This window comes from Notechis scutatus, chromosome 1, assembly GCF_049901735.1.
Source record: "Notechis scutatus isolate UNSWTSFEM ecotype Mainland chromosome 1, rNotScu1.2, whole genome shotgun sequence".
NCBI classification, from domain to species: Eukaryota; Metazoa; Chordata; class Lepidosauria; order Squamata; family Elapidae; genus Notechis; species Notechis scutatus.
This window is the reverse complement of record NC_142009.1, coordinates 86,608,880-86,626,341: the sequence shown is the minus strand read 5'-3', so window position 1 is coordinate 86,626,341 and position 17,462 is coordinate 86,608,880. Positions and strand designations below refer to the sequence as shown.

At 37.7% G+C, this 17,462-nt stretch overlaps 1 protein-coding gene across 1 annotated transcript in view; it reads left to right on the top strand.

The window, feature by feature from the left end:
* Nucleotides 1-17,462, top strand: part of UST (uronyl 2-sulfotransferase) — a 123,707-nt gene that overhangs the window by 60,384 nt on the left and 45,861 nt on the right. The window contains exon 4 of the mRNA XM_026666030.2: nt 8,228-8,307. Coding sequence (XP_026521815.1) covers nt 8,228-8,307 — 80 coding nt within the window. The remainder of the gene's footprint in view (nt 1-8,227; nt 8,308-17,462) is intronic.

The following is a 17,462-nucleotide window of genomic DNA, read 5'->3' as shown; positions in this document are numbered from 1 at the left end:
ACTCTCCAGAGAAACAAACGCTGGATATTATGTAGAATTACGCAGTGAATCAGCAAACAGTAGCAAACAATAACAGTTCAGTCACAGGCACTCACAGTCAGTAATCACAGTTAGTCGCAGTAACACACAGTTACTCGCAGCAGCACACAGTTACAGTCGTAGTAGCACACATTTACAGCATCTCACAGTAAGCTTTCCAGCTTCTAATGCTTCCTTATATTGTAACTTCTAACCGCACCCTTAATCGGCTAATTGCCTGCTGCATTGTGCTTAAAGTGATAAGCACTTAAACCATGATATCTAAGTTTTATATATTTATTCACCCAAACCATATTTGGTATCAATGTTATACCTAACAGTGTCCACCCATTTTTTCTTGTCTTGATTTTTGGTGCTTTGGGAAATTCGTAGCAAGTCCATTTCAATGATGAAATTTTAAAATGCATTATACTAATGTATGTTAGAGACAGAAATAGAGTAAATAGAAAGAGTGTGAGAGAGTGTATCTCACTCAAATATTCATCCTGGTTAATGCTGTTACTGAAATATGTTCTGCCGTCAGGCATTTTGATGGAAATTAGCTTCATGAATGGAATAATATATATGAATGGAATCCAGTAATACTTTAGATATTTTTGGTTAGCATCCATAGGTGCAGCTTTTCATGTACAAGCAAACCAATTTGTTTTCAGAGAGTGGATTTTCCAAAGCACTTTTTGAGAGTAGGAAATGGAACTGCTGATGGAAGAAAAATCATTTTTGTTCTGTCAGAGGAAATTGCTTTCATTGATGGAATATACAGTTGGATTCTAGATTAAATGTCCATTATTCAAGAAACATTTTGAATAAGCTTTCTTTAGTTTCACATTAATAATATACAGTATGCATGGACAACCAGTCTGGCATTTGCATTTATTGCTATTTCTTTTCCTAGGGTTTAGTTATGTGTCAGTGTGATGTCACTGTGTTTTCAGAAATTTGCTCAGATCATTCTCTGAAGACATTTCTAACTGAATTAAAAATAGCACCAAAGCACTGCACTGTTACAATTGCTTTGCCAAACAGGTGTGAGAGAAGGCAAATATTCCTGGAAGTAGATGGTTATTTTTCTGGGAAAATGTTCAGTCTTATTCTCAAATCATTTTTTTGTGCTGAAAACCAAGATTGCTAAATATTGAGTGCAACCCTAAAATTAACCTTGGAAAGTTTAAGTTCGGCACATTTGTTCTTGTTTTTTGGGATCAAAGTTAAAAGCAAACATCACATTATAAAGTTCAGTGAAATACTGTAACTAATAGGTACTTAAAAATGATTTATGATATAGCCTTGAAGTTTAAAACTTGTAACATCAAACAAAATATATCAAAGAAACTAAAAAAAGTCCCTCTGTGAGGGAGATGGGTGGTTCAAAAATGTGAAAAATAAATAAATAAAACATTAATTGGGCCTTTGGGAAGATTAGGTGTATGGATGACAGGAAATATTTGGAAAGAATGATGCAGAGAATAGAATTTGGAAAAGAAGTTCGAATCAGGAAGCTGACATATTTGACATTAAAAAGATGTTCTTTTTGTGAGAGTATGAATACATACACAGGTGTGTGTGTGTGTGTGAGAGAGAGAGAGAGAAAATGTGAAAAATAAATAAATAAAACATTAATTGGGCCTTTGGGAAGATTAGGTGTATGGATGACAGGAAATATTTGGAAAGAATGATGCAGAGAATAGAATTTGGAAAAGAAGTTCGAATCAGGAAGCTGACATATTTGACATTAAAAAGATGTTCTTTTTGTGAGAGTATGAATACATACACAGGTGTGTGTGTGTGTGTGTGTGAGAGAGAGAGAGAGAGAGAGAGAGACAGAGAGAGACAGAGACAGAGACAGAGAAACAGACAGACAGACAGACAGACAGACAGACAGACAGATGTATAACTGCAAAGCTGTTGTGTTCTACCACTTTGATCCAGTATGGATTGATAGATAAATGTTTTTCAATTTCTTAATCTAAGGCAGAGAAGAATGACCAGCCCAGAATCACTCAGATAACTTTTTGCCCAAGGGAGGATTAGAACCTGGGATTTTCCACCCTGTTCAAGCATCTTAAACATTGTACCACACTAGTTCTCTTTTGTGTGCATACTGCATGCGTATGTGCATGGAAAAGACTTATACAGTGTTACCAGATAATTAGTTAAAAATCTTTTCTGTCCATCAGAAGAAGGTTGTGTGATTCCTAGCAAACTACATACAATACTCAGCACCTTATAAGCAGAAGGCTATATGTATCAATATTTTATATGCCTCAGACTTATACATGATAAGAATATATTCAGGCTGTTTGGTATTTGTCTTTGATGCAGATAAGGTAATGGCTGGGACCTTTTGGAATTTGTGGGATGAAAGGCAGTATTCTTATTGGTGAATCTGGAATTCACAATATACAGAGTTAAGAGTAAGCAGAGGAATTTGAAGAGGCAAGTCGGCTGAGGTCATAAGCATATAATAGATGATTGGGGAATTGACTTATCTGGATAATAATTCAAAAGCACTCCAAAGAACCTACAATATTGCTTTTCCAGCAGCAGCACATTTCATAAAAAAAAGACAAATTGAGTTTAATTCTGTTTTAATGACTCAGATTTTTAACAGGATTCCATTTTAAAAATGTAAACATCAATTAATTAAATTTAGGATATGGAATCATATGCATACACACTTTTTTTTTTCTTTCGTTCAATCATGAACAATTCTTGGAAACTGCATGGACACGTCCCTGCAGTTTTCCTGGCAAGGTTTTTCAGAAGTGATTTGCCATTGCCTCTTTCCTAGGACTGAGAAAGAGTGACTGTCCCCAATCACCCAGTTGGTTTTGTACCAGAACAGAACTAGAACTCGCATTCTCCCAGTTTCTAGCCTGATAAATTAATGTTGGACTATTAGGTCATTCCTAAATACATTCAAAACACCATATTAAGAAATAAAAATAATAATTGGAACAGCTTTTGAAAAGAAGTGAGTTCCCCTTCCTCACAGCCTTAAAACATAGCTTTTGCAATTGTTCTCATGATCTCATGTTTCCAGTTAGTACCACCTATTTCTACCACATAGACAAAGACGTAGACAGGTGCATGCACGTGTAACAAAGGATTAACTTAATCCTGATTGATTGGAAGGAACAACAATCAGGATTAGGTATAGAAATCAGGCAGATGGTGTCTACTAAATGCTCTCCCTACTTTGATAGGCAATGAGAATCCAATACTGTAGATATGATGCTGAAAGAAAACAGGTTGACTTTGGTGCAGCTGCCAGTTAGAACTTCTGTGAAATTAGAACATTAATATTTGTTCCTATACAGTGAGGCTAGGGAAATAACGTTTTTCATTGCAATGTTTCTGTGGAGATTAATTTGCAGAGGGAAAGGAAGATGGGATCACAAGGAGGTGGCATTTGTTCACCTATCTTAGGAACATCTGATTTGAGAACAAAAAATTGTAGAAGTATATCTTACAATAATATTTAATGGAGTTTATTTTAAATCAGTCAGAACTCCAAGAGTCATAACAAAAAAAAAATTGCAATGGTTAAATCACCCAGCTTTAACACTTCAAGTTTAAAATAAATAAAACATATATACATTTTCTCACATCATCATGTTGTGATTTTCAGAGAGATACATTTAATTGTATGTTATTACTTAGATGCATATTTATTTTTAAAATAACACAACACCATATCTAATATTATTGCAAGCATTGGCAAAATAATGTAAGAGGAAAGAGCTGTAACTGCGATATAAAGAAGTTAAAGCTCTTTCTAGTTTACTTTCTCTTTGAAATATAACACAATTTTATTCCCAAGTAACAAAATTATGTTTTATTTGAATAACATTTGACTTTATTTTCAATCTTTGTATAAGTAGCCTTTGCCATTCTCCTACGAATCATTTGTTAATGCCACCAAGTGGAATATTACTGAAAATACAGTCTTTTTCAGTAAAAATACTTTTACTGAACTTGTAATATATTTGAGTAAGAAAAATTTATTATTTATAAAGCTATATTTTAAAAAACATGAATCAATAGTTTTCCATAACCCTGAGTTATAAAGACTTACTAGGAAATAACTTCCCAGTCTAATGTATAATCCATACTAAGGTATAGTATACTCTGTGTTGGTGTATTATTTTTTCTCTGTGACTTCAAATTGTATACAGTATTGTGAAAGTAAAGAAGTTATAAGTATGATAGTTTTATTGAATTGAATGCTTTGTTAAAAATTTTTTTTAAAGAATTAAAGCTGATTTCTGGTCAAGTTTTGCAGTATATTGTTAGTATATGCATACCCATATAACCTACATTCAAACATACATAGAATATATGCTCATCCTTTTTTAAAGTCAAAGAAATTATAGTGTATCACATAAAAAAGAGAAGAAGATAAAGCTCATCTAATTTACATTAACATTTTCTACACCTCTTCATATCTTTCTATAATTTGAAACATCGAATAATTACAATCCTGTCTTTCTTTCTTTCTTTCTTTCTTTCTTTCTTTCTTTCTTTCTTTCTTTCTTTCTTTCTTTCTTTCTTTCTTTCTTTCTTTCCTTCCTTCCTTCCTTCCTTCCTTCCTTCCTTCCTTCCTTCCTTCCTTCCTTCCTTCCTTCTTTCTTTTTGCAGTAATAATTTTATAAGCATTTTCCTCTCATCCATGACTTCTTTCACTTCATAATTTCACAAAGCATCCTTATTCACACTTCCCCTTAGCATAACGTGACACAGTTTTATGGCACTCTGTAACATAATTATTTTCATTCTGTCCAGATCCTCTTTCCTTACCCACTCCATTCATTGTTTCATTATTTTTTCATACGAAGTGTGTATTTTGTGTTCTTGCAGTCATTCAGCTTATCATTTCCCCCCCCAATGTCTTTCTTCCATGCTTTTCCCACTCCATGAAGATCTACTCTTGGCGCTACCAAAAAATGATCTGGCCCACATTCTGAATCTTTCATCACCCTCTCATCAGACTAATTGTTTCAGACGTTTATCCTACACAATCAAACCAGTCACTCTTTTATATTCATTCTTTTGCAATGTGTATGAATGTATGCATAGGCTTAAGTTTAACCATGTATTCAAAACATGCATTTCGGTAAGCAGATACTAAAAAAAAAAAAAGCTGTTACCAGTCTCATTCATTTTTGACTTCTGAATAGACCAGTGGGGTTTGTGTGTGTGTCAGTGTGTGTGTGAATGGTGTCTTGTCTCATTCCCATGTGTCCATTCACGTCCTTAATAATTTTTCCCCTTCATTTTGTTCATTACACAATTGTTTCATCTTTTGTTCTTCTATTACCATTCATTAGAATGTAACATTCAACTATTATTAACTTAACAATGCCGATTCATACTTTCTGACATGCATTATAGCCCTTTCATTTATAATTAAATTTATATCTTCACTTCCTTAGAGGTATTCATCAGCATCAGTGTTCAAGGTCAGATCATCACCCTTTATTTCTGTTACTGTGCCCTGCCTTTTAATTTCTCAGGACACACCATTTAATGTTTTTATGACCAGTCAGGATGGCCTCAGAAATGGGAACTTTATGGCTGGTCATGGTAAAACTTTGCATTGCAGTCACATAACCGCATTTTGGCGCTTGTCAGCCTGTTCACATTTATAACCAGTTCCTAGTAACTTGCAAACATGTGGTCACCGTTTGCAATTTTCTATGCCAGCTTCCCTAGAAAGTCACTGGGGAAGCTAGCAGGAAAGGTGGGAGGTGGAAGGGAGGCTGAGTTTTAGGTCCATTTCCCCAGCATGCTGAGGGATTTCCCTTTCCTCCATGCAGGGAGGGAAAATCTTCCTGCGTGCTGGCGGAATGGACTTCAAATCTGGCAAAAATGCTATTGAACCACCATCATTCTGCTGATCATTTAAAAGGCCCTTCTTCAAATTGCACTATTTGGAGAAAAAGCCTTTAAAGCAATAGCGAGAATGGCTGCCTGCTCACAGGATGGAACAAGGCAGCCTCAATAGTCAGCAGCTGCTAAACAACTGAAAGGTAAGTGGATGTTTTTTGTGCGGCTGGAAGAAGGCCCAGGTCTCCTGGGTGTGGTGAGGGGGATGTATCCTCTCCTTACTCTATCATGTCCAGGAGGCCTAGACCGTCTCCCTGGTGTTCAACTGAACAACCCACATTAATACTTAATGATTGTAACTGGGTGAACTGATCCTATGAGTGATCCTATGATTAATAACTTTCAATCAACAACTATGGTCATAAATGGAGGATTACCTGTGTGTTTTCCTTACACTTCTTTTCTGTTATTTGTTTAGCCAAGAAAGTTGAAATATAAACTTCCAGGGTCACAAAAGCTCTAACTTGACTTACTGTAGAGAAACTAATGAAGAAATTTCAGAGATTTTCAAGCTCTCTTTATAATGAAACCAAGATTCTCGTTCTTGCAATGGTTTCTTCTACTCTCACATGCAATAGGTTAGAAATCATTTTTCTTGAGCAGGAGGGAGAGTGATTATTTTCACCTGTCTTGTTTTGGTAACGAGTTTGTCTGGCAGTGGATATGTGACTGCATGAGGAATCGTTGTCACATTTAATCCATTAACTGATGGTCTTTATTATGTAATCCTATTTCATTCCAAAACACAATTCTCCGTATGCTACAGTTGTCACCAAAGAGACTGATAGTTGTTGACTTCTGCTGAGCAACATGGACTTAGTCAATTGAGGCTTTCACAAAATGCTTTTTATTAATATAGAGTGGGAATAGACTGGTTTTCCCCATGCAGGGGTGGGATTCTACCGGTTCTGTCCACCTCTGTAGAACCGGTTGCTCTGAAGAGCAGTAGACATAGAACCGGTTCTATGTCTGCTGCTGTTTTGGCCCACTCGCCCGCCTGGGCTCTTACCTGTCCTTTATTTCCTGATTTTTCAACCTCAGCTGCTTTGTGCAGCACTGCTGCGGTTGAAAAAGCAGGAAAAAGGGGCTTTTCCAACCACTGCACACCTGCACGCAGCACTGCTCAGCTGTCTGAGCAGCTCAGCAGGTCGTAAATTGCACTCGCACGACTCATGCATGCGTGTGCGACGCAGAGCAACAGAACCGGTAGTTATACTGGTCAGATCCCATCCCTGTGCCTATGCCACATGCACCTCTTCTGAGAATAGTAAAAACGGTACTGGTCAGTCTTGGTGTGTTTTGACCATTGTGCCACAAGAGTAAACAATGCACAGTTCTGTCCTGAGCATGTACATGTCACAAACCTTGCACATAACTGATACATGGTCAGGATGCATGTATTGATTTTTATCCCCTAACTAAAAGTATCTTTGTACAATTGTGCACAGTTGTGCAATTCTGTGATTTCAACTGGATATAATGAAAATGCAGTATAATCTTGTGCAGGTTTTTTTTTTAATTACCACTTGGATATACAATATAAGTATGCAGTTTATAAAATAAACTGACTAAAGCCTAAATCCCTGGCAAGAAAGCCTGGAATTCTTTTGCAAATATCTAATTGTAACACTTTTGGATTGATGTAATACAGTATGTTCCAGAAATGTTGAGGCTTTGCAAAATTAAGCAGAACATAGTTACAGAAATCCCTTAAATTCAAGCTTTCAAAAAAAAGGGGGGCAAGGAAGGGTATTAAAATTAAATTATCTTTTGAAAGCAAAATCTCTATGGAACTTAAACACAAATAATATTTGTGAAAGAATTGAATGAAATAATGAAAAACATTGGCGCTTATTAATTGCTATGTTTATTTAGATCACAATGCACTGATGAAATTTAGGAATGGAAAAGTTATTGTTTCAGGAGAAATTAGCTCTGATTTAATGAAATTTAATGTAGTGTCTTTGTAAGTACATGAAAAGTGTGCACATATCGTGTTTGTATGCTTTATGAATATATGGGAATCTCAGGTAGCTGATTGATTTGTTTCTGCTGCTTCTGCATTAGTGCCTGATGCTTAATAAGTCTGCCAATAAGAGAAGAGGAAAATATTTTTTTAATTAAACAGTTCAGGAAAAAAGTTGAATATTTTAATATTAAAAAAAAATATGTTTTCCCATTACTGTTGGTAGACAGTCTTGCTGCAATCTAATGAGTCAAAGCCCAATGAAATAAGTAGCTTTTCAGAGCTTCTCTTTGGAATTGTTTATCTTAATTTTGTTTTTGTTTTTCTTTTTAGATGGAATTGATTAAAAATATAAGCACTGCAGAGCAGCCCTATTTATTCACTAGACACGTTCATTTTCTTAATTTCTCAAGGTAAGGAAATTCCTCATTTAATTTTAATAGTATGTTGCAATTAACAGACAATTGATTTATAGAATTCTTTTACTTTTAATGTAATGCTTAGGTACAGAAAAACATACAATTGATAACTGTTTGTCATGGCAGTCTGTCTGCTGCTTTATTTTGAGCACCCTGTGATTTATTTAGGGAATATACAGCATGTGTACCGTAACAGTATGAGATTGTACCATAAGGAAGTTGCATTTCTGTCACAAACCAGAATGCAAACTTCCCCCAAGATGCTATTGAGGATAAGGATTTTTTGACAAGAAGGAAGAAAGAAGGATTTTGTATGTTTGTATTACTGAGCAAAAGATTTGGGAATATATATCTTTATTTTTATTCATTTGTATGACTATATGCTTTTTTCAGAGGTCACTTGAGTTTCCAAACTTTCCAACTGGAAACTCTGCATCATGTTATGCAAAAAGGAATCTTCTGCCAAAATTCCATTTGATTTTTTAAAATGTTCCTCTGCACGTATACTTTGCTGTTGAGGAGCATTCGCTGTTAAAATTTACTCTTGTAATATGAAAAGTCTTGAGATAGGATATTTCAAGTTATAATCACATATGCTTTATGATCTAAGATATTACAGAACGTAGAGGAATTAAATACAGGTAGTCTTTCACCTACAATCGCAACTGAGCCCAGAATGTTGGGGGTAAGTCATTGTGGTCATAAGTCATCATGACACTGTACTTGATTTTACAAGCATTCTTATGAAGATCATTAAATGAATCACACGATTCATTAAGTGAATGGCATAGTTATAACTGGATGGTTTTTGCAAAAAAAACCCTGCAAAAACATTGCAAAATGTAATAAAGTGCCTGTAGGGTGCTGCAACCAGTTGTCATTGTGAGCTGGTTGCCAAATGCTCAAAATGCAATCATATGGCCACAGCAGTGATGCGGCAATAGTAACTTTAAAGGTAAATTGTATGTAACTTTTTGACCCTGTAATAAACTTTGAACAGTCATTAAGTGATCGGTCATAAATTGAGGATTACTTGTAAGTCAGAAAAACACAATTAGTTGGAGGAATAAATTTAAATTTGCACAATGTTGGTTGAGGGAGAACAGAAGAAGAGGCGTGCAGGCTGTTTCAATGCACATGTAAATCTGTATGAAGTCCAGTTTCATTTGCAAAATGGTGCTTTTCCTAAAATTTCACACAAGGAATGGTTAAAAATGAAGTGTTACAGCACACCTTTGTGCTACCATTCTACAGGCTGATATCAGAAACAAAACGAAGTTTATACCCTTGACTTATAACCATTCAGTCAACAACTTTCCAAGTTATAATAGCACTGAACAACTGGTGGTTATGACTTCAGAGTTCTAGCCATCCCAGCACCGCTACAGTCACATGATCATGAGCTGGATATTGACAACCTGTTTGCCCTTAACAATTTGTTGCCAATTGTCCCACAATCACTTGATCATGATTTGCAACCATTCCTGGGGAAGCTGGGGTAAATCTCCTCCACTCATGCATCCGTCCCCAGCCATCTACACTTGCACTATATCATCCACTCACTCACCCCCCATGTATCTCCCTGAGCAGTATTGCGGCCCCAGAGGAACTCCCTAAACTACACTGCGCCTCTTGCCCGCACTTTCTGACCTGCACCTCCCCAACCCATACTGCGACTCTTGTGCACTCTCATGCAACCTCCTTTGCACACTTGTGTGTCTGCACCGTGCCTCTTATATACCTTTCCAATCCTCTCTGGCAGCACTTACCTTTCTGTAGGCATGGGATTCGCAACTTCCTGCCAGCTCCCACACTGACTTTGGCTGTAGAAAGTCGGCTGGAAGTTGCCTCGTCTAATGACCGTGGGATTCAGTTAATGATGGCAACTGGATCGCAGGTATTGCTGCCAATAAGCAATGTTATTCCTCTTTATATCAGCCATCTTTCATTACTAGGACTAGGAAAGAAGGCGTGCTTTGCCTCCATGTGGCATTTGCATCATGCAGGTAACATGTTGTGCTGTTGTAAGCAGGGGTGGGTTTCTACCGGTTCGGACCGGTTCTATGGAACCGGATGTTATGAGTCTGAGCAGTTCAGAGAACCGGTAAATCGCGCCCCTGGTTGGCTCCGCCCCTTCCTGCCCGCCCACTCCCCACCCCGCCCAGTTATTCCTCATCTCGCCAGCCATTGCTAACTTGCCTTTGCCCGCCATTGCTACCTGCTTTCCACCACGGCCCTGATCTCCCTGGGTGAGTGAGCCTACAAGCAAGCCCCGGTCGAGTCGACACCCAACCGGGGCCAGCCTAGGCTGCTGCGCTGTCTCCAAACACCCCGCCCCATCCCAGGGCTTGCCTGGGCTGGGGCTGTGCTTGCCAGGGAGAGGAGAGAGCGTTCTCCTGCCCTTGCTGGCCACAGAAAAGCCGCTGCGGGGCTGGGGCCATGCTTGCCAGGGAGAGGGGAGAGCGTTCTCCTGCCCCTGCTGGCCACGGAAAAGCCACTGTGGGGCTGGGGCCGTGTTTGCCAGCGAGAGGAGAGAGCGTTCTGCCCCCGCTGGCCACGGAAAAGCCGCTGCAGGGCTGGGGCTGTGCTTGCTAGCGAGAGGAGAGAAGAGAACGTCCTCTCCTCTCCCCTGCCAGAGGCTCCAGTCAGCAAGGCACCCCTTGATCAACTCCAGGACAACTGACAGCGGCTGTGGGGGGGGGGGCAGAAGAGCCTGGAAGCCCAGATGCACCACGTGTGCAGCCGCATGGATAGCGGGGGTGGGGTGGGAAACTATCCTGGAAGCCCCTATGCTGCTGGAATCGCCATCACCGCCTCGCTGCTGCTGAATCCCTCACCCCCTGCAGGACTTTCAGTTTACCTGGGGCATGAACAGGTGAACTTCCCTCAGAGCTCGACGCCTTCATGCAAGGAAAAGGGGCATGTGTGTATGTGTGTCTAAAGTGAATGGATAATTCTAAGGGACTGGATGGCTTCGCATGGTTGCTGATGGACTGCACAATCCTAAAGTGCTGGGACTCAAGCAAGCAAGTTCTAACCATGAGTGGTTTATGTTACTTTTTTGCTATCATCCCCTACCCAATAATTATATATGATTTTTTTTTTGTCTATGCTATAATCAGTGTCTCCCATTTTTCATCATTTTGTCTTTGTAACCCATTTGTATGGTGTGGAAGTGCTTTGTATGTACTTCATGTACATGTGGTTGATCTATGTCAGGGGTCTCCAAACTTGAGAACTTGTGGACATAGCTGACTGTAGAATTCTGGGAGTTGAAGTCCACAAGTCTTAAAGTTGCCAAGTTTGGGGACCTCTCGACTAGATTATCAAGGAAGAGAGCATAACATGCAGCAGATGCCTAGCAAAATTTAGTAATACTGCAGATTAGCTGTTTACATTGAAATCAGGTGCAAGATAGTGATGGTAGGTAAATTATTGGGCAGTTTAGTTTGGTATTTATTTCAGTAGGCTGATTTTAGAAAGCTAAACAGGATCAGACCTGGCAAGTACTTGGCTGGGAAGCCAACACAAAATGGGGTGTGGGGAGGAATGGGGTTGGGAAGGAAAGAAGGAAGATAGGATAAGATAACTTTTATTGTCATTTTTTTTACTGTAAGTACACTGGCACACATTAAAAGTGAAATATATATACACATATCCATACACATACATAACACACATATACACATGCTACACACACACACACAATATCATTGCCCATTTTGAAACATAGCGGAAAGGAAGAAAGTATTGGATACATATACACAAATGTGTGTGGAAAAAAACTGCAAAGAAATAGGATTATAAAAATACAGTTTCCAATCTTAGAAGTTATAGATGAGAGAGAGAGAGAGAGAAATGAAAAACAGAGAGGGAGAAAGAGAGAGAGAGAGATGAGAAAGAGAGGGGGAGAAAGAGAGAGAGAGAGAGAGAGAGAGAGAGAGAGAGAGAAAGAAAGAAAGAAAGAAAGAAAGAAAGAAAGAAAGAAAGAAAGAAAGAAAGAAAGAAAGAAAGAAAGAAAGAAAGAGAAAGAAAGAAAGAGACAGAGAGACCTTTTTAAAAGAAAATAGAAAAATGGCTCTTTGAGTATTTAAGGTTGCAGACACCTGGGTTAGGCAAACACCATGATCATTAAGTGAACCTTGTGGTCATTAAGCAAACACTGGTTGTTAAACAAGTCCATTTTCCCCACTGGGCATTTTTAACCAGAAACCAGAAGGAATTGTTGGAAACTGGCAAAAAACAGAAAACCTTGGTCACAAGACTGTGTGGGATGTTGTAACTGGTCATAAGTGTGTGTGTGTGTGTATGTGTATGTATGTTTGTCAAAACACCAAAAACAGGTCAAGTAGATCTGGGGAGGTCAGTCATAAATTAGAACACTTGCTGAGCAATTGGCCGTTAAGCGAGGACCACTTATATTTGGTTTGCCAGTAACATGGCCACCTAGCTACACCCACCCCAGTCATATGACCACCTGGCCATGCCCACCCCATCACATGACCACCTAGCCATGCTAGTCAGCAAGCTACACCCAACCAGTCACATGACTACCAAGCCACACCCACAAATTAGGCCACGCCCACAGAACCGGTTGCTAAGAAATTTGAATCCCACCTCTAGTTGTAAGGAATGAAAATGATGGCTGCCTTTCTTAACACCAGGTCAGACCAGAATTATTTAGTAGGGAATGCCAAAACATGGCTGCAAAACTCAAAGTGACCACTAGATGGCAGACAGCAGAGATTTTCAAAAACATTTTTTTAAAAATAGGAACCATTCCTTATTTTTTGCTATCATCAACTGGTTGTCCAGAATTTTGCAGCTCAGATCTTTCAAATCTAATCCTGAGAATAATGTTTTCTGTCTTTTTCCATATATTTGGGGCTACACATAGGTAAACTATCAAGTGAAACATCAGGATCAGTTTAATTGGATATGACATGGGTTTTTGTTTTTTTTAGTTTTGAAAAATATTACAGTGTTGGATTGTGAGTGTTAACTTCCTCCAGCGGCTTATTTTTTAATTGAAATATTGGCATTTAGGGAAGAAGGGGCACAGTAAATACTTCTTAGCTGAAGCAATTGCCTTAGTTATACAAACATAAATTGAAGAAGGGTGGAAATGCCTATAATACAAGTGCCTATAATACAATCTACATCTGTCATGATGAAGTGATGCATGTTCTGGAAGATGTTGAGAATTCTTGAGCTCATTGCTAAATGAACAAAATTCTGTTCTCTTGAGGCTCATGGGAGGTGTGCCACAATTTATAATTTATTTCATATTTTATTCTGCTTCCCCATCTGCTACTTATACACTTGAAGTTTGGCATTGACCAAAGATATGTACATAAATATAGGTCTTCTAGTTCAGGGGTCGCCAACCTTTTGGACCTCAGGGACCACCAAACTCATAATTTTAAATCCCAGGGACCACTAAACGGTTATGTGGGCATGGCCTGATTTGTGGGTGTGGCTTGGGGGGTCATGTGACTGGCTGGGCATGGCTTGTATGTAAATATAAATATTTATATAAATATTGATTTTTTAATTAAAAAAAGAGCAACTTTTACCCAAAATCAGGCAAAGCAGGCAGGCAGATTGAGTTGCTCACAGAATCATTCAGTGATCTATCTATCTGCCATTGGCTAGCTCAGTCTCATAGAATTTGCTTGCAAGCAAACTCATAAAATTTGCTAGCAAGCAAACTCACAAAATTATCTCACAACACACCATGTGTGTAAATATTGATTTTTTTATTTAAAAAAAGAGCAACTTTTACCCAAAATCAGACAAAGCAGGCAGGCAGATTGAGTTGCTCACAGAATCATTCAGTGATCTATCTATCTGCCATCAGCTAGCTCAGTCTGTCACTAAAAAACTTTGCTTGCTATGAGTCTGCACTGAATAATAGAACCTTCAGTCCTAAGGGAGGTTCGGCTGTGCTTAAAAGCAGAGCCGAAGATCTAAAGACTAGCTAGAAAGCAAGAAATCCAACCATTTCCTGCTTCCTAGCTAATCTAAATCTCCTGGCACAGTAGAACAGATGATGGTCGGAAAAAGGAAAATAGCAATTTTAGCAGGCAAGTTTGCCGGGTAAGGAGTGAGTGGGTGGGGAGGGTTTCTGTGGGTCATGTGGGCAGCTCAGCCTTGTGTTTCTGCGTAGTCTGGATTAATTGTTTTGGGGGGGTGCTCTGGGGGTGAGATTTGTCTGCGGCCCACCAAAATTTTTGCCGGTTGGCGACCGCTATTCTAGTTCAAATGGATAACTTCTGAATGCCAGTTAGGTCAGTAGATACATATAGTTATAATAACTATAGATTTTGTAGGAGAAGAGCACTGAACAACTGGTGGTTATGATAACCAAAAGGAAGATCTGGTAGCCCATTTTTTTTGACTAACAGATGTTATCTAAAGGCATAAGCCATTCTGAGCCGCAGAATGCATCACTTTCATTTGATGCATGGGATACGTAATTCGATGTGGAACTTAAAGGGGCCAGGGAACAGAGGAAAGTAGGGGGAAGGTGGGGTGATTAGGCAAATGCAGGTTATATGTGAGAAAGATTATGAGTTCCTTTTAAAGTACCGCATCCCCAATTAAACCCTACATCACTTTAACCATTCCGTGCACTGGATAAAGTGCACTGCAGTTCATATAACATTTTACCTTTTTAAATAACTTTTGTCAGTCTGAAAGGTACTGGCAGACTTCCTATGATAATTGGTAACAGCATATACCTAGAATAACAGAGTCCTTTTTTTTTTAAACTGTTGCAGAAGATAGATCATAGATAGTTCCAGGCAAGTGAGCAAAGTATAAATCAGGGACTAAATTCAAGAAGACTGAATTCTCTCTGACTGTGCAGCTAAGTTGGGGTTTAAAATTGGAAATTTAAATGGCAACAAGATCTAATTCATCAATACTGCTTGAACCAGTTTGGTGACAGAACATTCCACAGTTACATGTGCACCTTTTTCTCTTGTAACCATCTTTTCATGTATATTGGTAAATCTATAGAAGACTTTGGTAAATGTGCAAGTCAGTAGCTAGCATAGTCAGACAATTGATACACCTGGTTCTGCAATACTTGTTCTGAGTTGGGCTATATGCCACATATGGGCATTATTAATGATGAACTGCAGGAATGTCCAATCTGTGGCCCCTGGGCCACATGCAGCTCTGGACAGTTAGTAATATGATTGCAATGATTGTAAACTTTTAACATTATTATGTGATTTATATACATTAACTCTATTAAATATTTTATATACTGCCTAGCCAAGCATTTGTGAGTGAAGTAGATAATGCGGATTCCCTCTTGATAATTTAGTCCAACAATAAGATAGAGTTTGGGATTTTCTTGCTGTAATTAAAATGAATTCCTATTTACTAAATATTTCTATTTTGTGAAACATTAATAAATTAATAGAATTTAGTATGACAATCCCTTGTTTTGGTATGCCACTATAGACAAAATCCACCCACACACCCACACACACCTTATTTCCATTTGGTTGAGATTGACATTCCCAGAATTATAAATTATGTGCTGAAAGAAGACTTCCAGACTACGTTCACTAATATGCCTCTGAAGCAATTTATTCGATTTCAGTTTCTTAAAATACTTTGTATGCTTTCTCAAACTAGTAATTCTTCTTCCAAATCTTGTTCTTAGCTGCTATACTTCCTAGAACAGGGGATCCCAACCTTTTGGGTACCAGGGCTTGGTGGAGAAAGGTTTTTCTGCAGACCAGAGGGGGCATTGGTTTGCATGCTGCCTGTAAATTGTGGCTGAGGCTTCACTTGTTTGCATGGCCTGGTTGCTGGCATGCTGTGGACCAGTGATGATCCATGGACCAAGGGTTGGGGACCCGTCTTAGAATAGTTTCATGGGTGAAACTACACATACATTTATGATTTAATTAAAGGGTCTTCGTTTTCTTTATGTTAACCTCATGGGGGTATTTATGTTGACCTCATGACTGATGGTGATCTTTTATACAGAATTGATTTGTTAGCTGAACTGGATTGACTTCATTAAAAATAAGTAAGAAAAATAAGCACTTGGCTTACAAATTTTGTTCATAATCCATTCTGAGATTTAAAATTAACAATTCTGTTTTAATAATCTTAACATTAATACTTCAGGAACGATGAATTGTCACAATTCATTTTGTCAAGCAGTGTTATTTTGAATGGAGGATTTAGTTCCTGTTCTAAAACAAATAATTACCAGTATATAAATACATTTTATAGTATTTCAAGTTTTGCTACTGGGAAATTATCTGTACAAGTATCACAGGACTAAAGTTTGGAAGAAACACAGAGCACTCTGAGGAATAACTAAAATGTCAGTCTTAAATTAATTCTGGTTTCTATTAAAAATAAATTTATATTCATTAATTCCTAGTATTGCATTTACACTGATGACATGGTGCAAAAACTAAAAATGTGTAGAATGCCTAAATTTCATGAAAAATGTATTAAAATTTAACATCAGGTATCTTTTTATTAAATTTAAAACATTTACACTGCAATAAGGCTACGTGTTAGAATAATTGTATCTAAATCCTCTTGGTTTCCATTGACATTCTTCCAAATAAATTATGTATATTTTTTCCAGCTAAATTATATATATCAATACTCATTTTAATCTTGTTTTTATTTGGATCTGAAAATAATAATCCAATTTATTAGAACGTATTTTGAAATTAATCATTAAAATGATCTTAACATAGAATTTGTACATTACTTAAGGATTTATAATCACTAGTGAAATTGAAGATCTTAGCTCTCATCTAAATAGGATAACATCTAAATAGGATAACTATGTTAGAGCTAAGGTCTCCAACTCCCTCGTGACAGATTTATGCTCAAACATTTTTAAAAAGTTTGTATTACATATTTGTCTTGAATTCTTTCCACCCTTTGTATGCTTTTATATGTGAAAATAATATAGCTAGCCATGGTGATGATATAATTGTCCAACAGAGTACCCTCACAAATAATTGTGTTTAGGATCATAGACTTGGAATGTTACACTGAATTTGAAATTGATTTATTATTTATTATTGTGTACTGCAGGAAATTTCACATCTGGATTTTCAATTTTAGCCTGACATTTTATTAAGATTTGTTATATT